This window comes from Pelodiscus sinensis, chromosome 7 (assembly GCF_052426305.1).
Source record: "Pelodiscus sinensis isolate ZL-2025 chromosome 7, ASM5242630v1, whole genome shotgun sequence".
NCBI lineage: Eukaryota > Metazoa > Chordata > Testudines > Trionychidae > Pelodiscus > Pelodiscus sinensis.
The window spans coordinates 56395588-56418235 of NC_143058.1; the positions used below are offsets into that span (position 1 = coordinate 56395588).

Consider the following 22648-nt stretch of genomic DNA (forward strand, 5'->3'; position numbering starts at 1 on the left):
ACTTTAGCTGCACCCCAGCTTGTACATATTCATTCTCACGAACCAAGAGAGCAGGCACTGACTACATGTTTGGTGCAGCTAAGGCAGAGGCGGATACAGAACACCCGTGGTAGAGGAAGATCTCAAGTCTCATGGCTGCTGACAGTAGACTCAAGGTGTAAAATGCTTGACAGAGGCACTGTTGCATCTAGGCTGCAGCTGAAATTGTATTCCCAGAAAGATTTTTACACCAGTAGTTCCTTATATCAGGAACACTATTCACAAGCCCTTCCTTAGTTATTATGGTACCACACCCCAAAGTAAGAGGAGAATTTTTGCCCAATCTCTACTGCATCTCAAGCATATAACACAGGCCGAATAGGGGCTAAACACCCACAACATCCATGCCCCAGAACTCAGCCCTATGTGAACCCATTACTGGTTCCATTCTCTGTGGTGGTGTTTTTAAATATACAAGGGACAAATGGATTTTAATTCATTTACTATACTTTTGTCTCTATTCAAAGAATAATGAAGATTGTAATTTGTGAGATTAAGCAGCAGATCCCTTTGTGCTCATGTCACTTGTTATTGGAATGCTCTGCTGGTTTTTCCCCTCCACTGAAGAGACTCGAAAGGGAAATGGCAAGTCCATTTGCAACAAAAATGTAGGCGTTATAAATAAAAGCTTTACCGACAGAAACATTCAAGGCTTCCACATTTCACAGGAAACAGAAACAACATTTCCCATGAAGTGTTTGCCACCCATCTGCTCCACAGCATCCTCCTCTTTTGAGCATGCCAGGAAGTGAAAGAGTCTAAAAAAAAAGTAAATGAGGCTGTTTTCACTGTCGAGACAAACGGAAATAGCCCCCACACACACCCCAAAAAATAAAAAGCAACAAAATATTTGAAGTCATTTTAGTGTTAATATGTTGAGTGTCATTAACAGTAGAGGAACAGTGCTTACATTACTAAAGGAAGAAGAAAAAATGGACAGATCAGTTGGGTCTTTATTCCAAGTTATGGCTGACTGGTTATGTTTATAGCATCAAAACGATGAAATTGCCAAAAAAAAAAAAAAAAAAAAGATGTAGAGCGTGAGTTGCAACAAGCCTAATGCAAATTTATAAGCAAGTTTCATTTTCAGTAGTGCTAACAGATGGACTGGCACATTTTATAGCCAAGTGCAAGCAGAACTCCAGCTCACACGTGAGTTTTGCTCCCTCATACGCCAACCAACCCTACAACCTGATGTGCACCCCCAGCTATCACTGAAGTTAGTGGCTCAGATTCTAAAGCCAGAACAAACCTCTGTGGTCAGCTAGTCTGACGACCTGTTGATCCCGGGTTCTTGCCCTTTCCCTGAATACACGCGTGGTTTAACAGGAGCATAGCAATACACTCCATTCTGTCCTGAGCCCCCTGCTGCAAATCCATCGGAAGGGCGCTAACTGCAGAGGAGTCACTCTGGGTGGAGTGGTTGTATCACACAGTAGCCATTTAGAGTCCTGTACACTAGGGCTACATAAAACACAAACTAACAAGATGCTGTCAGTCAGCCTCAGCTGCAGGGGAAAAGATCACCTTGTCACCTGCTAATGTAACAGGGTTCTTTGCAGTTTTCTGTAACAAGTGGGAAAAAAATACAATTGTTCCCTTTTCATGCTGAAGCCGTGTTTTTCACTTCTCTTTTAATGTCAGAAAATAGTTTTAACTCAAAATAAAGCTGGCTGCTCCCTGTCTGAAATGCCTATGGGCACTGAGATCAAAAGATGAAAAGAGCTTCTTACTATGCAATGCTAGGACATGCAAGCACTAGATACTAACGCAGGGGTTGGCAACCTTTTCAAACCAAAAAGCCAAACTACATCAAAATGTAGAACAAATGGTCATCAAAAAGCCGTATAAGAAAGCCCATTTGCATGATGTGCAATGTATTATGTATTGATAATTGACATGATTAATAATAGCACAAGTGAAACATTTAATGGGATTTCTGCTGCTGCAGCTTTTCACACATATTTGAAGTTTACATCATAACTGGTCAAAGCCAGCTTCATGCATGTATTCAAGCTGTTTCCTGTGACTCTTATGGCAGGGGGCTGGAGATGTGAGGGTGGAGGAGTCTGACTTGGGGTACAGGAGGGGCTCAGGGCTGGGACATAGGAGGTGCAGGAGTGTTATGACTCTGCAGCTAGATCAATTGGGGGCTTGTTGATCAGGCTTCATTTTTAAATGAAGTAAAATCTTATGTCCAACACAAAAGGTTTCAACACTGTCTTTGTTTATGGCAGGGGTGAGGAACCTTTTTTGGATCCTCTGACCCTCAGAAAAACAAGTTGGGGACCACACACGTGAGAAGAAAAAAAAAACCTTAAAAAAACCCCAACCCTCACTGATGTGGCCCCCAATTGAAACAACTCACTCCCCTGGTGCGCCAGCCCCATGATGTGGGGAGGGTCAGGAAGGACTGAGGTTGAAGGTCTCAGGCCAGATTTACTCTTCTGGGGATCCAGGGTCACTGGATTTTGGGGACCCCCTCGGCACTGGAGTGGAGCCAAAAATAAGGGGATTACTGGGCAGGACAGACCGGCCAGTGAGTGCAATAGAGACTGGGGTGCAGGATCTGCGCGGGAGGTACGGTACAGGAGCAAGCTGGGAATAGAGTGGGTGGCCAAGGGGGAGGGTTCAGGAGCAGGCTGGGGGCGTGGGGTCTTGACAGGGGAGGAGAGTGCAGTATCTGGTCATGAGGGACTGTTGAAGGGGCACTTACTTGTTTGAAAGCAGCGGGGAAAGCCTCCAGGAAATGTGTCCATGTACTGCTGTTCCCACCGCTGAGGGAGGGAGAGTGGAAGGGAAGCAGTAGCATGCACAGCCTTGGGGCTTCCCCAATGTTGCAGGGGGCCAGGAGACTGGAGCGCCAGCACTGGCTCCCAGCTGCGAGGGGAGCTAGGGAAGGACTGAGCTCAAGCTACAAACAAGACACATCTGGCTCGCAAGCCACAGGTTACCACCCCCTGCACTAAAGCAATCTCAAAGTTACACTTGGCCAAGAATTGTTTACATTCCTTTTTCCATAGTCTGAAGCCTCGATGACAGCAGTCTGCTTTTAACTGCTTTTTTCTGTAGTGCACTACAAATACTGACCGTTCTCTTGTCCTTTGCAGACCTGCATATTCAGTGCAGCAATTAGTCATGTGTGCTACCTGCAGAACTCAAATGTGCCACAGATGGACACCAGCAGGATTTTACAAGCAAAACAAGATCAAGGACACAGCGCTGGTTTCAGATTATCAGTGATCTCTGCTTTTTTCTTTCATTCTCCTACTTGCTACAGGACATCAGCAAAACAAGTCAGCTATTCCTCCAGTCTACAGGCAAGCTCGCCCTGGAAAACCCCCTATTTTAAAACACCTGCATGTCCACCACTCACACCATAACTGCCATGCTCTTTATTTAGAGGGGATCAATTTCATGTTCAAAGTTCTTTTTGTAGTTAATTGAATTTCTAATCATTTAAACCTGCCCTTTCGTTCTAACGTAACCAAGTCCCAGCAAATACACCCCAGGACTATATGGCCCCTGCTGCAATTAAAACATGATGGCAGAAATGGTTGGATGGCCATATGTTCTCCTTGGAGGAGCAGCGCCAGGATAACTTTTGCTATGGGAAGCAGTCGGATGGGCCAAGTATGTGTTTAGAGAGACTGTATACCACCCTGCAGTGGCCCTGCTGTTTCTATTTCAGTAAATGCTTGGCTTTGCTTTTACTTCCTTCTTGCTGAAGCTGTTTGGGTTAAACAAATTCCATCACCTTCTACCAGGCTGTGGCACTGAGCAGTTGCTACTTGCTCTGATAATGTTAGAAGGAAGAACCAAGCTTGGCTCCAGTTCCTCTTATTTGTCTTTTTACAGAGCTGTTCTCTCTTCTCTTCCCCCACTTACTCTCTGACCCCATCAGCAGTAACTCTTCCTAGTCTGAGGCATCAGCCTTGCCATTTTGCTTTAGTGTTCCATGGTGTCCCCCCACAGAAGAGAAACCGAGAGAGCGTCACTGTGTTGTATGTTCCTATCTCTCTGCCTCTCTCCCTCTGCCCGCCTGCCTATCTTGTGTTTCTCTAGACTGACCTATTATGGGATGTAACCTAGATCCTCACTGCGTAGCCTTGCTGAATTGAAAATCTCTCCTGTGTCTCGGTGAGCCTCAGGTTATCAACATGTTCTAGGAAACACCTACCAGCTTGCATTCTCATCGCAATTCTAGCCCCTCCAGAAGCTGAGCTGCAAGCACGTTGCAGACCCATTAGTGTTTCCAGATTAGAAACAATGTTTTTTTTTTTAAATAAAAAGAGCTTAAGATTCTAAATCATTAACAAAGTAGAGAGGTTGACTCGAACAGTAACATTTTCTTAAATGGATGGCATTTTGTCTTAGACCAGCCCTGCCAGAGATGCTGACATGGAAGTCTTTCTCCTGCAAGAAGTATGAAAATCCCGTTTTATATATTCAAATATTAATTAGTCCCCCACAGTCCTGTTAGGTAGGCAAGAGTTATTCCCATTTTCCAGATGGGAAAATAGGTAAAGAGAACATCTCAACAGGTTAGAGAATGCAGTTTTGGGAACATCTGCTCTTGCAAGAGAAAAAGCACTCTGCATGGAAGATCCTAGTAAGTGACAAAGATTTGTTTAAAAGTACAAATTAAAAAGTAAGCATTGCTTGCAAACAAGGCTTATGTATTTACTTGTCACTAGAACAGCAAATAGGTTGGAAAAGCAAGTTACCCGGACTATTCATTATTGCCACTCTGTGATCTAGTTTCAGTAATCGTCATTGACAGAGTTGCAGCCAGTCTTTGCTACTTAGCTTGCACCGGACTAGGGACAAACACTAGCAAAGACCACAGCACCTCGAAGAAGAGTTTTGCCAAGAAATACAAATGTTGAAAGCAAGGAGTGGAAAAACCAGAACTCAAGAAAAGCTTAAACAAATGACTGGCTGACATTTTAAAAGATCACCGTCTTTTGTTTTTGTAACTCTGTTATCCTTTACGCTAATGGTCTCCAACCTTTTTAGCCACAAGATTGCTTTTTCTATTTAACTGCGAAGCAAGATCTACTACAAACCCAAATACCCTTGCCTCGCTTCCTTCCCGCCCCTTCTCCTAGACCTCACCCTGTTCACTCCATTCCCTTTCTTCCCCCATCCTCACTCACTCACACCAGGCTGGGTGCAAGCTCTGGTCTTAAGCCAAAGAGTTTGGAGTGAGGGAGTGGCCCCAGAGTGGGGGATTCAGCTGGTCCTGCATCACACCTGAAAGCATCTGGCATGTACAGCAAAGGCTCCATGGTGCCACGTGCTACCCCCTCATCGACAGGCCCTGAGCCCACAACTTCTACCGGCCACGGTTCCCTGTTATTGATCAATGGGAGATGCAGGAGTGGTGTCTGCAGCGAAGGACAGCATGTGAGTTGCTTGCTCCAGCCAAGACAGGTTTGGCATTTTAGAACTCCTTAATCAAAGAATTACATTTAAGGGTAAGAGAGAAATGAAAATTATGAAGTGCACAGACCAGTCAAAAATCCAAAATAACCCACTTTGCAAGCAGTAGAAGTAGTAACAACCACCCCCCCACTGTTTGTTGGGTTGGGAGTGAAGGACAGTGTGTGTTTGTGAGAATGACAGACACACAGTGTGTGAGAATGACAGAGATTTGCATTGCCAAGCGCCCTCCATCCCTTTCTCTCTGTGTGGAGATGGGGTATAAGAGGGACACCCTGACATCAGCACCTCCTCCTTCCCCTTCCTCCCACACCCAGCACAGCAAGCAGGAGGCTCCCAGGGGGGCAGCTCCAAGGCAGGGGGCAGGAGCAGCATGACAGCGGGTGGAGAGGCAACTGAACAGCCAGCACTTGAGAGCTTCCTGGCCAAACCTGTCAGGATCACCTGTCAGAGACCCCAAGATCTACTGGCTGGTGATCAATAATAGATTCTGCTTTACGCAGATACAGAAATTAAGAGGATTTGCTGCATCAACATTTCCTCAAAGATACAATGAGTTGTCAGATTGCCCAAAGCTAACAAATCACAACAAGATTAATTCCTGTCCCCGTGATGACATTCGCTCTTTTTGTTGCAAATATGAAGTTTTGTTTTCTGACTTCCAGCAAACTGCTCAATGGCTTGCATTAGTGATCATGGATTCACGGTCCTATGGAAAACAAATATTAGACAAATGTAGGAAAAGTAGAACAATTCTCATCTGCCTTTGAAAAAATTTCATTCAAGACATTCCTCTGCTACTATTATGAACAGCAGCAGACCCCAGAGACACCTACACCAAATGAATGAAAGAAGGAAAGGCTGACGGATGCCAGTGGAGATACCGGAGAGAGGTTGAAGAGAAAAGAATTAACAGACCAATTTAGGTCTCAGAGAACAGGAATGCACACTGGCAATGGACAGCAGGTAAACATCAATAAAAACTATGAGGTTAGAATTCCTATCTGTGTACCTTTCACTCCACTGGAAGGGGCGAGTCAGAGGGCCAGCATACAGTACAAGCAGCAGAAGAAACAATGTAAAAAGTTACAGCACCCTTGAATTGTAGCATAGCTTAACAACCTCATTACTAAGATACGACCTAGCTAGTGGAGCATGCTTAAAAATCAACAATGCCAATGCTTTTAAGGACACTTTATAAGCAGAAAAATAGTAGAAACAAAACTTTTGTGAACAGTTTGAAAGATACAAAAAAGTGCCTTTCCACAGCAGTGCTTTAAAAATGCACACAATGGTATATTCTTATTGCTCAAATAAACCACTCTACAATATTAGAACAATTTCCAGGAGATGCTGGAGGTGCTAAAGCAGAGTCAAAACCATATGAAAGAGGTCAGCAGGCACAGCACCACTCATTTTCTCTTTTCACAATGCACTTACGTAAAACTATACAAGTGCAGATGTTTTGTGACAGCTTCTTTCCTAGTCAAACACTCAGGTCCTCATTTTAAAAGTATAATAATAATCAACAAGGGGGAACAATGCTTCCCACATCCCCAAGTCAAAATGGCAAACAATCTCTCTTACCAAAGACTAGTTTCTGGTTATCAACACATGAGATAGTACAGCATTGCTTGTGATTTCTGGGCTGCTTTCTTTGTTTCTTATTTTAGAAACAACTAGAATCTATTACTGAAGGAAAAAAGGTAAAATTCTGACCACCCCAATCCGATTAGTATCCCTTTCATGATCAGGGAAATTCACACGAATGCGCTAACGTCAGAGTTATTTTACTATGTACACTGTACTGTACGAGACGCAAGATTGTTTAAACTAACTATGCTACCATATCACAATGTCCAATACCCGAGTAAGGCTGCACAATCAAAAGCTAGCAGATAAGAAAAAAGATTCTATTATTTTGACTGTATGGTTGTAATCAGCAGCAAATAAATAAGAAATCAAATAAAATACTCTCTTTCCTCCTATTAAGGCCCCTCATGATGTAACAGGATTCCTCACAGATTTATCAGCTCCCCAATTATATATATATTTTCAGTCATCTTCTGTGACTCCCAGAAGTGCAATTTGTTAATTAATAGGCATATGCATTTGGTGCAGTCTCAAAAAGTCAAAGAAAACAGGTTGCCAGCTATTCTTGGACTGAAATTACTTCTCATCTCCCTCCCTCCTCAAATGAAAGCTTCTAGCTCACTGCTTAAGAATTACAAAGCTTCCTTCCGTGTTCTCAGCCTTTTTTGTAAAGATAATTCATCTCTTTGGGCACCGACAAGATGAGTGTCTATAGATGGCGTGAGAGAAAATTGCTGAACACAGAAACATACCTGTATTTTCAATCAGATATATACATGTACTGATGATGTAGCATCTTCGGTGCGGGTCGGCAGAGCCTCCCCATGTGTCAAAGTAAGGAACTGCAGCCAAGCAATGATTGTAGGAGCTCTCAAAAGGAGTTCGCAAATCATCAGTTAGAATGCCTATTGGATTGGAATAATAAATATGCATTCCACTTAGTGCATGAACAACAAAGTTGGAGCTGAGAGTGGTTTTCAATTATTTGGAAGGGGAGGCTCTTTATAGTATAAATATAATTCACTCCAGCCCATTATATATAATTCTCTTTTTGTTCAAAATGTATTTATTTTCAGTAGTATTATGACCAGAATGATTTGGTATGTTGTGTCTGCACTGCCAATCAATTGACAATGTACAGATCCTGACACAATGCTTCAGTTCTGTACCATTTACCCGTCACAAACTGCCAAAAGATGCTTTTCTGATTTAAAGTGCCCCCTGCATCTTCATTTTCAGGTAAAGGTTTGACTGGTTAGAGTCCAATTTCTGGCAATATATATGTCAGTGGACTCAAACAATAAATACAGGTCTACAAAAACATTCTGGTTATCTTCTATAATGCGACTTAATATATCACAATCTATTATAGAACTACATTTATAATACATGCACGAACATGTCTCACATGGACAGACACTACAAAAATTTCTTTTTTTCTTAAATGCAGAAAAAAGTAAGAAAGGTTTTTGGTCCAATCCATACGAATGATAAAAGAAACTGAAAGGGAGAAAACAAAACCCCTCCACGCCTTTGAAATAACCAAACCCAAACCCTCTAACTTTTTGGACTAGTTCTGAAAGGGAATGCATATAGTTACTCTTAGCGACGGGGAAACCACGGCTTGATCACGTTACCGCACAAGTCACATGTTTTCTCTCTCTACACAGTACAGATTTGCTGATTGTAAAATTGACTGAAAGTCACACAGACATAGTTCACCTAACAATTACCAGTCTCTAGACAGCTTGGTGTTCTGATCCCTTTTAGGGGGAGCGGGAGGTGGCCCCCTCCGCAACGTTGCATAGCCTGAGATGTGGCTGCCTCCATAGCTGCCAGTCTTTTGCTGGTCAGCAAGCAGTTCTGGTGGGGGTGGAGGCAACACCATGTCATCCATTGTGGCAGTCGGTTCTGTTCTGGATACACGGGAAGAAGAGAGGGAGCCATGCCGAGTGATGGACTTCCGCTGCAGAGTCCTGTTTAGGTCTGCCAGGAAGCCAGGCTGAACACTAAGGCTAGACTTGGGTGAGGTGGGCACTTGTGGACTGACTGTCCCCTGTGATTCCATGATTTCTGCCTGTGTAAGTCGTGTGCTGTCATTCCGCTTGGGGCGCGTGGGCGGGGGGGCTTTCTTCACCGATGATTTAGACCAGGGCTGAGGCTGGGGATTAACAACAGCAACTTTTGGAGAGGCGCTACCTGAAAACACTGATGGGATCTCAATTGGTGGTAACGGCAAGTCGATTTCCGGTGGAGGTGGTGGAAAGTCAGAATCGGATGGAGGAGAAGGAAATTCTACCATGGGCTCCTTCTCAGACACTCCTATTGCAGGTGCCTTTGCTGAAACACCTCCTTGCTGGAGAACTATAGGCAGATTCACCCCAGAAAGATTTAGCTTTCCTGGCTTTGGTGGAGCTGCAGGAGGAGGTGGGGACTCCTTGGAAGGAGACCCTGAGGGCTCTGGTGGGTGTGCAAATTTGCTGACAAGGCTGTCTACCGAAGGTCTCTTTGATTCATGGTACTCAGCAGAGCTGCTGGATTTGATGCTGGAGTTTCGCTGAGGTGTTGGGGGTGGCTTCTTCCCTCCAGGACTTGAGGTCTTGCTGGCCTTTTTGACTGGAGATCCCGCCTTGTCCAGGGTAGGAGAAGCTGCAGAAGGAGCTGGGGAAGGTGGTGGAGGAAACACTAGGGTGCTCTCAGGTGGAGGAGGAGGAAAATCAGGAGATGGAGCAGAGGTGGGTTGCCACTTGGGTTTTGCTTTCACTGCTGGCGGTGACTGTGGGGCCCCACTTGCTGGGACAGGCTTCACAGGCTGAGGCTCTGTTGCTGGAGGGGTTGGAGGAGGTGGAAACTGATTGGCTATTTGCTTCACAACAGATGGTCCAGGAGACTGCGGAGAGGGGGGAGGTTTAACTGAGAAACTCTGCTGTTTTGGTAAGGTGGGAGGGGGAGCAGGGCCTGGAGGAACAGGGGCTGGCAGAGGAGCTGTGAAATTCGGCTGCTTTTTTATCACAGGAGGAAGGGGAGCAGGCCCAGGGGGCGGGATGTGAGTCACGACAGGTGATGCAGCCTTTGCGTTTGCCTGAATGGGGGCAGGCAGAGTGGGCTTAGGAGGAGCTGGGGGGGGAGGTGCTGCAGGCACCGGGGGAGGCACAGTGGGGGGTGGCGATGAAGCTGTTGGAGTCACATTCTGTGGAACCTGATGGATTTTGAGTGGGGGTGGTGGTGGGGTAAACGGTGGCACTGATGGAGTACATGGGGCAGGTTTCAGTTGTGCCATAGCTGAGCCTGGGATAGGTGGGGGAGGGGGGGGAGGAGGAGGGGGAGCCACCAACATGGGCAGCTTTCCCAGTGTTGTGGGTGATAGCATTTGCTGGATGACTGGGGGAGGTTTAAAGAACGGTCCAGTGTGCTGGGAGGCATTCTGCAGCCTTGTTATCGTGCTGTACTTGACAAACACAGTGGCCGCCGAGCTGGTTGAAGGTGTGGACTGGCTGGGAAGAGGTGGCGGTGGTGGTGGAGGAGGGGGGGGAGGAGGGGGGGGAGGTGGTGGCGGGGGTGGCGGCAGGGGAGGTGACGGTTGGGAAGCTGTATATGGGGTTGCCACTTTAATTTGTGGGGACAAGGCAGGTGCAAGAGAAGTGAAGGGCCGGCTCACAGACTCCATTTTGGCCTAGAAGAAGGGGGTTGGGGAAAAAAAAAAAAAAAAAAAAGAGAGACACATTATGAGAGGTTCTAAATGTGTTTGTCATTGAAAAAGTAAGAGACAAATGACAGCATGCAGAAAACAAAAGCACAGCGATGCAGCAGAAGGAAATTCTGAACACTGACAAGATGGAGGCATTGGCATGCACTTACTGGGGGGCTGGTAATGGGGTCTCCCAAGGACCGAGTGCTTGGTTTACACAGCTATATGCCTGAAAAGTCTGAAATTTTCTGATGAGATAACAGTTGACAGGGAGGCAGGTGCAACCCCCTCACTGTTGTGGTTGGGTATGTAGCACATACAGAACTGCAGAATCCCAATGATGTTTATGATGTTCATCATTGGGATTCTGGCCGGGTGTAAGGGTTCACCCATGGAGAGTCCCTGGCAGGATTGGAGGCCTTTGGGAGGAAGCCATGCAGAGTAAGAAATACAGCAGATATCTGCTCAGGTCTGGAAGACTGAAGTTGGACTAGGTTGACACAAGGACTTCAAGATTGCCATGGTCTCTACCTGCATCAGGGAATGCCATCATTTTATGTTAGTTCTGGTGATGGTCTTCTTCTGATAATGTTTTGCTACATGGAAACCTGAAAATATTCTGAGAGGAGTGCAGCATGCTGTAAGAACAGGCTCTACACACTGGTACAGCTCTGCAACATGCACTGATGCCCAACAATGCAGGGAGAAAAAGGAAATTTCATGGAAAAATCCTCAAACATTCTGTATAAAATAAAAAAATTGATATACAAAAACTGTATTGATAAAGAACAGCTAGACATGCAACTGAATGTGAACAGAGAGCAGTGATGAAAAGAAATGGGTTGAGAAAGAGAAGTTTGCATTCTACAAACTAGCCAGCCAATTCATTTGATTAGCATTAAGGTTAAAGTGGTTTTAATTGTAAATATACATTTCTGCTAAAAACTGAAGAACACAATTATACTCACTCCTAAATTTTTTCTCACCCCCCCCACCCCCTTACAGCCAAGCAGTGTGTTGCATGGTGATTGCAACAGAAAGCCTTCTGAGTAACTCAAATGCCAAAACCAGCTAAGTAGCATGGACAACCACAGTTACTAAACCAGTGGCTCTGAACCTTTTGTTCTTATGACCCCTTTCACATAGCAAACTTCTGAGTGCAACCTCTGCCTTATATACAAACAAGTGGTTTTAATTTAACACCATTATAAATGCTGGTGGCAAAGCAGGGTTTGGGGTGGAGGATGATGGCTCGCAACCCCTTCATATAGTAACCTCACAACCCCCCACCATCCGGGGGAGTCCTGACCCCTAGTTTGAGAACCCTGCACTAAACAGTTTATTAGAACACATTTTGTCAGTGCCACCATATATTACATATGACTGGCTAACTAATATGAAATTTTTGCATATCAATTTGTTACAAGGGCCAATACATGGACAGTACTGTATCAACTCTCCCTTTGACTGGTAGAAAACTGAAATATTAACTTATGCTACTCAATGGAAATAGAATGACTTATAATTACTGTGGCAGGTGCCCTATTTGTCAGATTAGGCTAGTTAGGCAAGGAATCAGACAAAACCCTGGAGCAATTCAGCAGGTTCAAAAGAAAGATGAAGATCTCTTATAAGGGTTAGTCTGCAAGATTCTGATAATATCAATCATCCAGGTTAATGTGCTTTCAAAACAGCCCCTGACCTTAATTCTGCCCTGTTTAAGGCATGCCGGGCACGCAGACCTTAGCTGAGCTGGGCTTCACATTTGATACCTGAGACAGTGAGGCAACAGGAGAAACACAAGGAGCATCAAACTCAAAGAGGGCTCCAGAAACGTAACAAGTACGCACCAGAACATGGCAGGGTTTGCGAAGACTGGGAATTAAAAACTACAGGTGAGGTTGTTCTGTGTGTGACCCACTCTGCCTTGTCACTTAACCATGCTCTGAACTCTCATTTTGGCACAAAGTATCGTTATCCCAGTTGTATTTAAAATTGGAGAGTAGCTCATACACTAAGTACATAAAAACATCAACCTAAATAACAATATCTTTGATGTCCTTTACTGTAATTACCTGAGCTAGTTAATAAAATATTCTTAGGTTGATTTAGAAGACTAATTATTCATAAATTCAGAATCATTCATTCGCTCCAACTGTATTGCCAAAGAGCAATCTTTTTTATAAGCAGTTAGATTGCCATATGGATGGATCTGATCACACAGACAAAATACGTAACAGCTCTCCTTGCTCCATTCAATGGTCTAATGCCTTTATGAAAGTTCCCCTTTCTGGGACTCCTCCAACATAATTTTTTAACCTAAAGGGTTTCTACTATTCACTGTTCCTTTCCTAATCATAATCTCAAACTTGCATTATGATTATTCTTCTGCCTAAGGGCCTCACTCCCTCTGAAGCTCCTCCGGGTTTTGCCTGACTAAAAGATAACTGAGCAATGAAAGTCCTCCTGCAGCAGAGAACTGATAACCTAGGAAAGAGAGATTAAGCACAAGTCTCACAATGATCTTACTGAGGGCTACAACTAGGCTGTCAGACCAAGTTTCCATTTTGAAACTTTTTATCTTGTTTGGTCTCCTTTAAAACCAGCAAACACACCACATGGATGCTACAATAAACCCTCAAAAAGCACTGCTGGAGTCTGCCTACACCAGGAATCTCTGTGATTGTAACAGCCTCTTTATAGCATTGACATTTCAGTGACAATATTCTTCCTTCTGCCCAGTAGACCTTAATTATTATTATCTCTTTAATTCTTTGAGTGATGGTATTGCCAACACCAGAGATGTAGGCAGGACCAAAATTTTGTACTATAATGTTTCAAGCAGTGATTGCTCTATTCGAACTGAATCCTTCAGTTGTAACCTCTTATACTCGGCTTTTTAAAAAGTGTACTTTTGAATTACAACTTAATATACTTTGAGTAAGTGCAAGAGTGAATTCTGGAAATTTTTAGGGCAATCCATTCACCTGTGTGAAGGAGAAAAAAAAAACTTTTGTTAGAAAAGTTGTTCCAGTATTTCTTGCACACAAATAACTCAAATTGCTGAATTAGAAAACTTCAGTCTCTGTACACGGATAACCCCCGAGTAAGGAACAGAACAAAAAATGTGTTTTAAATATTCTTTAAATCCAATGTAGTACAAACTCTCAGCTGAGCATTGCAACTGGCAATGAGAAGTTGTAAAAAGACAGCATCACAAGTCCACAAGATTGAGGCTGTTTAACTCTAAGAAAATTAAATGCAAAAAATTTTAGTGCAACAGCAAGATTCTTCAGGTTTAAAAAAAATAATCAGGAAATGAAAAGTTACAGTGCTCATAGCAACATTATCTTACCCGCATTGCATATACTGTACCAATTCAAATGTTCACTTTTGCACATGCCCAATGCCTGATGCAATTATGCATGTCAGGATCACAAGCATGAACCGACGTTCAGCTTTTATGCACTTCTTAAAGTTTGGTCCACAGCATGCTGCATTTGTTATTAAACTATGTACTGAATTATCAGATTTAGACCAAAACAAAAATCCCCCCATCCAAGATTGTAGATGCTCTGACAAATTATGAAAACAAAAAGTATGTGCAGTGTTGAGTTCATATTGCTAAGAAAATTGTCACTTGTGCGCTGCTTAACTTCTTCATGTTTGAATTCGACAACTTATGTTGCATCAAATTATTTTCTTCATTTAGTTACATATTCTACAACTCTGGCTCTCAACCAGGGATCCAGTGTTCCTAGAGGGCTGTGAGCAGATTTCAGGTGGTCTGCCAAGCAGGGCTGATTTTATACTTGCTGGGGTTGAAGCCTGGGGCCCAAGGGCACATGTAACTGAAGCCAAAGCTTGAACAACTTAGCTTAGTGGAGCCCTGTTTGCTACCCAGCAACACTGGCTTCGGCTCGTTCGTGCAGAAAAACAGTTGCTGCAACAAGTGGACAAGGGAGTTTTTATAGCATGATGGGGGCAGGGGTTGGAGGGAAGGGGACGGAGACCTCAGAAATAGAAGGTTGAGAGCTCTTGTTCAACACCACCATATCCCCACTGGAGAACAAATGAGAGCCCTATGCTTTCTATTTAAAATAACAATGTTATTATCTAAAATTATATTAATATAAAAACATTATCTTTTCTAAAATGAATTCAGTGTCTGTCATAGATGTAGGACAAGAAGCAAGGGACTTAAATGGCAGCAAGGGAGGTTGAAGTTGGACATCAGGAAAAACTTCCTGCCTTCCAGGATGGTTAAACACTGGAATAAAAGTTGCCTAGGGAGGTTGTGGAATCTCCATCTCTGGAGATATTTAAGAGCAAGTTAGACAGACACCTGTCAAGGATGATATAGATGATGCTTGGTCCTTCTGTAAGGGCAGGGGACTAGACTCGATGACCTGCTCTAGTGTTCTATTATTCTATGTAAGATTGTCAGCACTGAAGTAGTCGTAAGCATCTCTCACACTGTCCTGCCAATGTATCTCTACCATCTGCTGACACTGTTAATTTTGATTCAGTGCTTGTTCAGCATTGAGGCATCTTTGCCAAAACTGCCAACAAAGCCATTCATTATTGTAAATTTTGTGGTATGTCCTATTGTTCACAAGGAATAGCATTAATAACTTATTTCATAATGGAGGTGTATTACTTTGGTTATTACTAACCCACAGCGACCTGAGCCAGGTAATAAGGAGTTAAAATTCTTTATACCCAGTTACCAACAACATGAAGTAACTACTCTCCTCTCACTTCTCAGTTACTACTTCTGTTTCATGTTTTTACTACAGCACACTAAAATGCACTGCTTCCATTTTTATAGAACCCAAATAAAAGCACCGAGGGGAAAAAAGGTTCACCTAGCTCCACCTCTCTCAGTTTCTCATAACTTCACAATGGGAGGACGTGATTAGTTTCATACATAAAATTTTTTTCCTGAGGGTATTTCATTCAACATTTTGACAGTCATTGTTTTCGCTTGATCTTTTTCAATGTTACTCAGTAGAATTCTCAAGTCCTAGCTGTCTTATACCTAATAACTGGAGAACCAACTACAAAAAAAGTCAAGTTTCTATGGGCATGTATAAAACCTGAAAGAAAGCTCAAGAGGTGACTCATTAAGCCTGGAGAAAGCTACATTTGAAAACCATTATAAAGCTAGAACAAAAAACAGGACTATGTAGCACTTTTAAAGACTAACAAGATGAACACATGTGAAAAGGACATATCAAATGTTTTTTCTTTGTGATCCTGCCTAATATCTGTTTTGTGGGCATTGATCCTTTGGCGAAGTGTCTTGAGACGTCTGTCCAATGTACTCACTCGGTTAGGTCCAATAATGGTATCAGCAGATTCACTCTGCTGATACCATTATTGGACCTAACCGAGTGAGTTATAAGATCAAGAACACATATTCCTGTGCATCCAGAAATATAATTTATGCTATCATGTGCTGAAAGTGTCCGTCTGCTATGTACATTGGACAAACGTCTCAGACACTTCGCCAAAGGATCAATGCCCACAAAATAGATATTAGACAGGATCACAAATCAAAAACAGTTTCTTGCCATTTCAACCAGAAAGGAAATTGTCTCAATGACTTGATTACCTGCATCCTGCTTCAAAGACCTTTTCAGACCACACTTCAAAGAGAATCCTCTGAACTGTCATTCATGCTTAAATTCGACACTTTACGCTTAGGGTTAAACAAAGACATGAATTATCTTACCCATTACAAAGATAGCTTCTCCAATTATCACCTCTAATATCATTAGCTCACAGACATTTACCTTCCCTCCCTCCCCCCCATCTCCCTTCTGTTCTGAAATTTTATTTGTCCTTTTCATATGTGTTCATTTTTTTTTTTAAATTGTATCCTTTGGTATATATGGTTGTGACAATTTTCTTCCACTATTTGATCTGAGGAAGTGGGTCTGGCCCACAAAAGCTCATCATCACCTAATAAACCATCTTGTTAGTCTTTAAAGTGCTACATAGTCCTGTTTTTTGTTCCAGCTACACCAGACTAACACGGCTACATTTCTATCTCTATTATAAAGCTACATATTGAAAAGGTGGAGTAACAAAAGAAGAGGATCTCAGTAAAGACACAGATGCAGAAGAGATGTCACTTTGTTTCGTACATTTTGTGGGGGTGCTGATTTTCATGCTAAAGTCTTCTTGTTACCTTGCTGGACTCTTCCAGCTGAGTGCCTCGCTTCCAGGCCTCAGAAAAGATAGAGCTGACAATGCTTTGGGACCGGACATGGCCAGTTGGCTGGGTATCAGAAACGCCACTGTCAGATTGATTTGAGTGATTTGATTGAGACTCTGTTTAAAAAAAAAAAAATCACAGAAAAAAAAGTTTGCTTTTATCAAAGTAAGTCGATGCATTTTAATGAGACACTTTTATGAGGGACACTTGCTAAGCAGAGGGGTGACAGGTTAATTTCACACTTGCTAAAATACATTTCCACTAAAATAATTAGCTCATGGTCACACTGAAAAATGGCTGGTGAGAAATACCTCCTCCCAGACAGCGCTCCAAACCCCCCTGACAACATCATCTGCAATCTTGTGAAAACAGCAGCATATCACTCATGTGAAAGCGCCCCTCCTCCCCGGCCTTACAGAAGTTTCAGCTCATGTTGCCTGGCCCAAGAATGCTATGGTATCACAAGAGTTATACCTTAGATATCTTTGCAATGCCCTGTTCATGCAAAGTGTAACAGAGCTACAAATAAATTGTTTTCAGTAGCGCTATGCTTGACTACCCATTACAGGCACAAACCCATTCAGTACTAATTAGCTGTGAACAATGAGGTGAAGGGACAAACTGCTCATCAATTTTTGATCAATTATTTGTCTTAAAAATAGGCTTGTCACAGGACTGGAATCAGTGTTCTTAAAAGTATGTGTGTAAACGGATTTGTGGAATTTCACCTCTGAGTAGAGATTATTTTTCATGTATTTATTTCACATATTTTAACCCACTAAAGAAGTTTAAAAACTGTACACATCTCCAGTCATCACTGAAACACCAGCCAGGGATGTAATTTTGGAAATTGGAAAGAACAGGTACAAGGCATTTAAAAGGATGCTTCCTTTTTTTGGTTTTAGATAAATTCCCTTTTGGTCTGAATGAGAACACTATGTTTTATTACTACCCATCACCACTTCTAAAGAACAGAACAGAATAAACTGCTTTTTGAGAGTAAACTCAACTATTGGAACTATGTGGAAATAATCAGTCACATGTATTAGTCTTTGCTGGAGTTTTTAAATTATTTTATAAATAAATAGTATTAACAATATTTATAGGTCAGGCTATTGTCATTACCTGGTAAACTGGAAGAGCTGGAGCCTGACTTTATACTTGAGCTGGACAGGGAAGTCCAGTCATATGCTGACTCGGTCCTTTTCAGCGCTTCCTGATAGTTCACATACAGTTGCTTCCCATACTACATAACAACATGCAACAACTGGTTAGATTGTGCTCTTTTCAGCTTCTTGACTTTGCCCCAAGTTGCTTTTGCCCTGTTTCTTTCAGTCATGACAAGCAGCAGGCTCTCTGCAGAGGAACTTGGGCACTTTGATTATTTTCAATTGAAGTTTTGTTTTTCATTTTGTTTAAGAAGAGTGGTATTGTCTTCTCTCCCTTGTATGATCTAATTACTTACATTATCTATTTCTCTTGGAGAAGAAATGTCAAATATCTGGTAACAGGCAAGAAAAGTGAAATAATATCATCTACTTAATCTACTGAGCCAACCAGCTGGTTTTAAGTAATCATTACTTCAACTGCTACATCTCTGCTTTCGATATAGCCACCTTTCTCAAATCCATTTAGGAGTTAGCCCAAAATGAGCCAGCATGGCTAAAAACTCACAGTGATGTCTCATAGTGAATGGGAGTTCACTGTGGGATCAAACAGCAAGAAAGGAGTGATTTGTATAAGCACCTTAAGCAGCAAATTGATTAAGAAGTGTATATACTGTTGATAAACTTTAAAAAGTAATATGTACAAAAACTACCGTAAGACTTTTGTGTTGCTAAATATAGTGACATTTATAAAAAGATAATAGGCACAGTTTCAATAACTGTTTCAAACAAGTAACATTTGACCCATAGCTGATTAACGTCTGGATTAGTTAATTTTATGTCTTCTCGTTCCTCCTCACTGACATCATTTGCCTCAGTCAAATAATATACAGGTAACACACTATTAAACAACACTATATTGCAAGGATGAATCCTTGTATTCCTCTTCCAAAGTAGTTACCTTAGCAATACGGATGCCATTTATCCACTGGTGTAAAGTTCTCACATCATCACAGCAGAGATATTTAATATATTGAGACTTCTTCTGGATTTGAGGGTGCTAACAAAAGAATATTTAATCTATTAATATTTTATTCAAGAGATTATTAAGAAGAAAAAGAATTAAAATGTGTTATTCTTGAAGAAGGGGCTTGTTCAACATACTGTTAGTCAATCCTGACATCATTACTTTCAAATCCAGTGGAAAATTAAAGCAGGAAATGCTAGAAAAACATTCATTTGTCAAGGTTCTAATCAGGACTTCTTACCTGTTGAAACTGTGAAATAACTGATGTGTCATTAAAGACAGGATATATTAGGGATTAGTAGGTTGCGGTGTTCCAGAAAAAAGAAAGATTACTTTGCATCCAAAGTGGCACCATGGGGACTATCTAACTAGCACCTACTGCAGGTTTGCAATGTCATAAAAAGGGCTTCTTACAGTATTTTGCTGTAGGAGCTCTTCTGCCCCTTGCAATCTTTGAAAGTGGTCATGCACTGAATTCAACTGGTCAGAAAATTCCCTCTTTCTAGAAGCTGCGGGAAGAGAAGATGCCTCTCTCTTATGTGGTCGAAGAAAAAGGGTTAGTCTTTGTCATCTGACCTCTACCAACACCTGCATCACTGAAGGAGAAGGGAGGAAGAAAACTAATAATCCCACCTTCCTCTATAAACCCAAACTTCTTTTTTCTACCTCTAACTATTAATAGGGTGGGAAATAATTTTTAAAAGGGGGCCACTTCAGAAATTTCAAATGGCCTGGGGTGGGGGAGTGCAAGAAGTCTTCCCCTTCCCTCTCCCAGCCCCTAGAGAGAAACACCAGCTGTTTTAAAATAGCTAGCAGTTCCCTCTATGCACCTAGCGGGAGGAGACCTCACATGCACCCCCTGCCCCCAAGCCAATCAGGGTCTGGGGGCAGGGGAGTGCGTGAAGTCTCCTTGCCCCTGCAAGAGCATGCAGCGGCTAGAGACACACGCCAGCAGTTTTAAAATTGGCCTGATTGGCTTGGGGTGGGTGAATGGCAGGGAAGCCGCGGGCCGGATCCACTGGCTTGGCGGGCTGGATCCGGCCCGCGGAGGGCCCTAAGCCCATCCCTGAACTATACTGAGAGTTGATGAACAGGGTCTACCTGCTGCCGACATCATTACTTTTATTAATATTTTAAATATGAAAGCCTGTTAGATGAAAATTATATTTGAAGCAGAAATATTAACTAGTCAAATTACTTGCTACACCCCCCTGCATTGAAAAGAAACAACTCTACTGTTTTTTTAGAAAAATATCCTATTTCAAATTTGATCTGTGACATTTCAGATTCAAATAACATATGTACTACAGGCAGTCCCCGGGTTACGTACAAGATAGGGACTGTAGGTTTGTTCTTAAGTTGAATCTGTATGTAAGTCGGAACTGGCGTCCAGATTCAGACACTGCTGAAACTGACCGCCAGTTCTGACTTACATACAGAATCAACTTAAGAACCCCAGGCGTCCCCAAGTCAGCTGCGGCTGAAACTGATCAGCAGCTGATTCCAGGAAGCCCGGGGCAGAGCAACTCTGCCTGGGGCTTCCTGTAGTCAGCGCTGGTCAGTTTCAGCAGAAGCTGACTTGGGGACACCTGGAGCAGAGCAGCTGGGGTGCTGCTGGGTTGCTCCAGTAGCGCCGCTCCTGGGTGCTATTGGACCAACCTAGCAGCACCCCATCTGCTCTGCCCCAGGCGTCCTGATTCAGCCGCTGCTGAAACTGACCAGCAGCGGCTGAATCAGGACCTGGGGCAGAGCAGCTGGGGTGCTGCCGGGTTGGTCCAGTAGTGCCCAGAGCCGGCGCTGCAGGACCAATCGGCAGCGCCCCAGCTTCTCTGCCCCAGAGTCCAAAACAAAAGCCTGGTCTGCTGGGGAGGGGGAGCACACTAGCTGCCCTCCCCCTCCCCAGCAGACCAGGGACACGGGGAGCAGAGCCTCTGAGGCTTTGCTCTGGCAAAGCCTCAGAGGCGAGGGACCCCGCCGCGGCTGCGGCTTCAGTCCGGGAGCCTGTGGTCTGCTGGGGACGGTCCCCAGCAGACCACAGGCTCCCGGACTGAAGCCGCAGCCGCGGGGGGGTCCCGCGCCTCTGAGGCTTTGCCAGAGCAAAGCCTCAGAGGCGCGGGGAACCGCCGCTGCTGCCGCTTCAATCTGGGTGCCTGTGGTCTGCTGGGGACCGTCCCTAGCAGACCACAGGCTCCCGGACTGAAGCTGCAGCCGCGGGGGGGGACGGTCCCCAGCAGACCACAGGCACCCAGATTGAAGCGGCAGCAGCGGCGGTTCCCCGCGCCTCTGAGGCTTTGCTCTGGCAAAGCCTCAGAAGCGCGGGAACTTGCCCGGTGCCCCTGGTCTGCTGGAGACGGTCTCCAGCAGACCAGGGGCACCGGAGCAGCTTACGAACGGGGCTTTCTCGCCCCGACTTCCGGGGCAAGAAAGCCCCGTTCGTAAGTGCGGATCCAACGTAAGTCGGATCCGCGTAAGTCGGGGACTGCCTGTATATGTATTCTTGGGACAAAATGCTCCAGAAAAAGCATCTAATTCGTTAATCATGTAGTCCATAAAAATTTAGTGGACTACACGATTAACTGAGAAGGGCTGGCACTGCAAGCACTCAATTCCAGCTTGCGCTGTTTGGGAAAACACTTCAAACATTTATAAATTACCTTCAGCACTAAACAGTAATCTGTAGGGGCTTTGTACTTGTTCCGATAATCCTGTCCATAGTAAACATTGACATGATCTAGCTGAAGAAAGCACACGAGATCCCGCGAGACCTATTAAACATAAAAACATATATTTATATATTTAATATTATGAATAAATATTAATAAGGGACATGAAAACCACAATGAAAAACCTTGATTTAAATACTGCCAACTCTTCACTCCAAGGCCTGGTCTATGTACAAAGATGTACCAGTATTACTAACAATAAAACACTTCTCCAATTTTGTCAAATGGGGGACAAAGTGTGTTAGGACACTCCCAGCTTGGCAAGCTAAACCGATGGAAGCATGTGCCCATATGTAAAGTTGCACTTGGTTTAACTAAAATGAGTATTACATCTTTAGTCCAATCATTGAATTTTGTGTACGTAAACAACCCTTTAAACTGGAATTACCAAGAACAAAGCACATGAATGCAAATGGATGAACCAGTTCCAAGAAGCTAAAGTAAAAAACAAAACTGAACTAACCCAAGAAATTGGTGCCATCAAAATTCAATGAGAGCGAGCTAATTTTCTAAGGGCAAAATACCAGTATCTGAATTTTAACCAATAAGAGGAATAAGAAGTGAAGTATTAACAGATAAGAGGAAAATACTAGTTATCTGAGACAACCCGCCAGAACGTACTGAATGTTTAAGAGGTTTCTTATTCCACTCACAAAACACAGTATTATTAGTTAAAATGGCAAATGAATAATCAGTAAGATTAACAAACAATATGCCAAGTGGAAAAAATAAATATATTTATTTTAGAGCGTTGTGCGTCCGTCTGTCTATGAGTTCATCCATCTGTGAGTCCATTTGTTCAAG

General features: G+C 43.3%; 1 protein-coding gene across 6 annotated transcripts in view; it reads right to left on the minus strand.

Moving 5' to 3' along the window:
- Nucleotides 1–4394: 4394 nt before the first annotated feature.
- The window catches only part of RAPH1 (Ras association (RalGDS/AF-6) and pleckstrin homology domains 1), a 173929-nt gene continuing 155675 nt past the window's right edge, over nt 4395–22648 (minus strand). For 5 of the 6 annotated variants that reach the window (XM_089779797.1, XM_089779798.1, XM_075933805.2 and 2 more), the window contains 5 exons: nt 21776–21886; nt 19056–19154; nt 18114–18234; nt 16962–17104; nt 4395–10750 (listed from right to left, as the gene is read on the minus strand). In XM_089779797.1, coding sequence (XP_089635923.1) covers nt 8807–10750; nt 16962–17104; nt 18114–18234; nt 19056–19154; nt 21776–21886 — 2418 coding nt within the window. In that variant the 3' untranslated portion in view covers nt 4395–8806. The remainder of the gene's footprint in view (nt 10751–16961; nt 17105–18113; nt 18235–19055; nt 19155–21775; nt 21887–22648) is intronic. The other variant, XM_075933801.2, reaches the window with a different exon arrangement.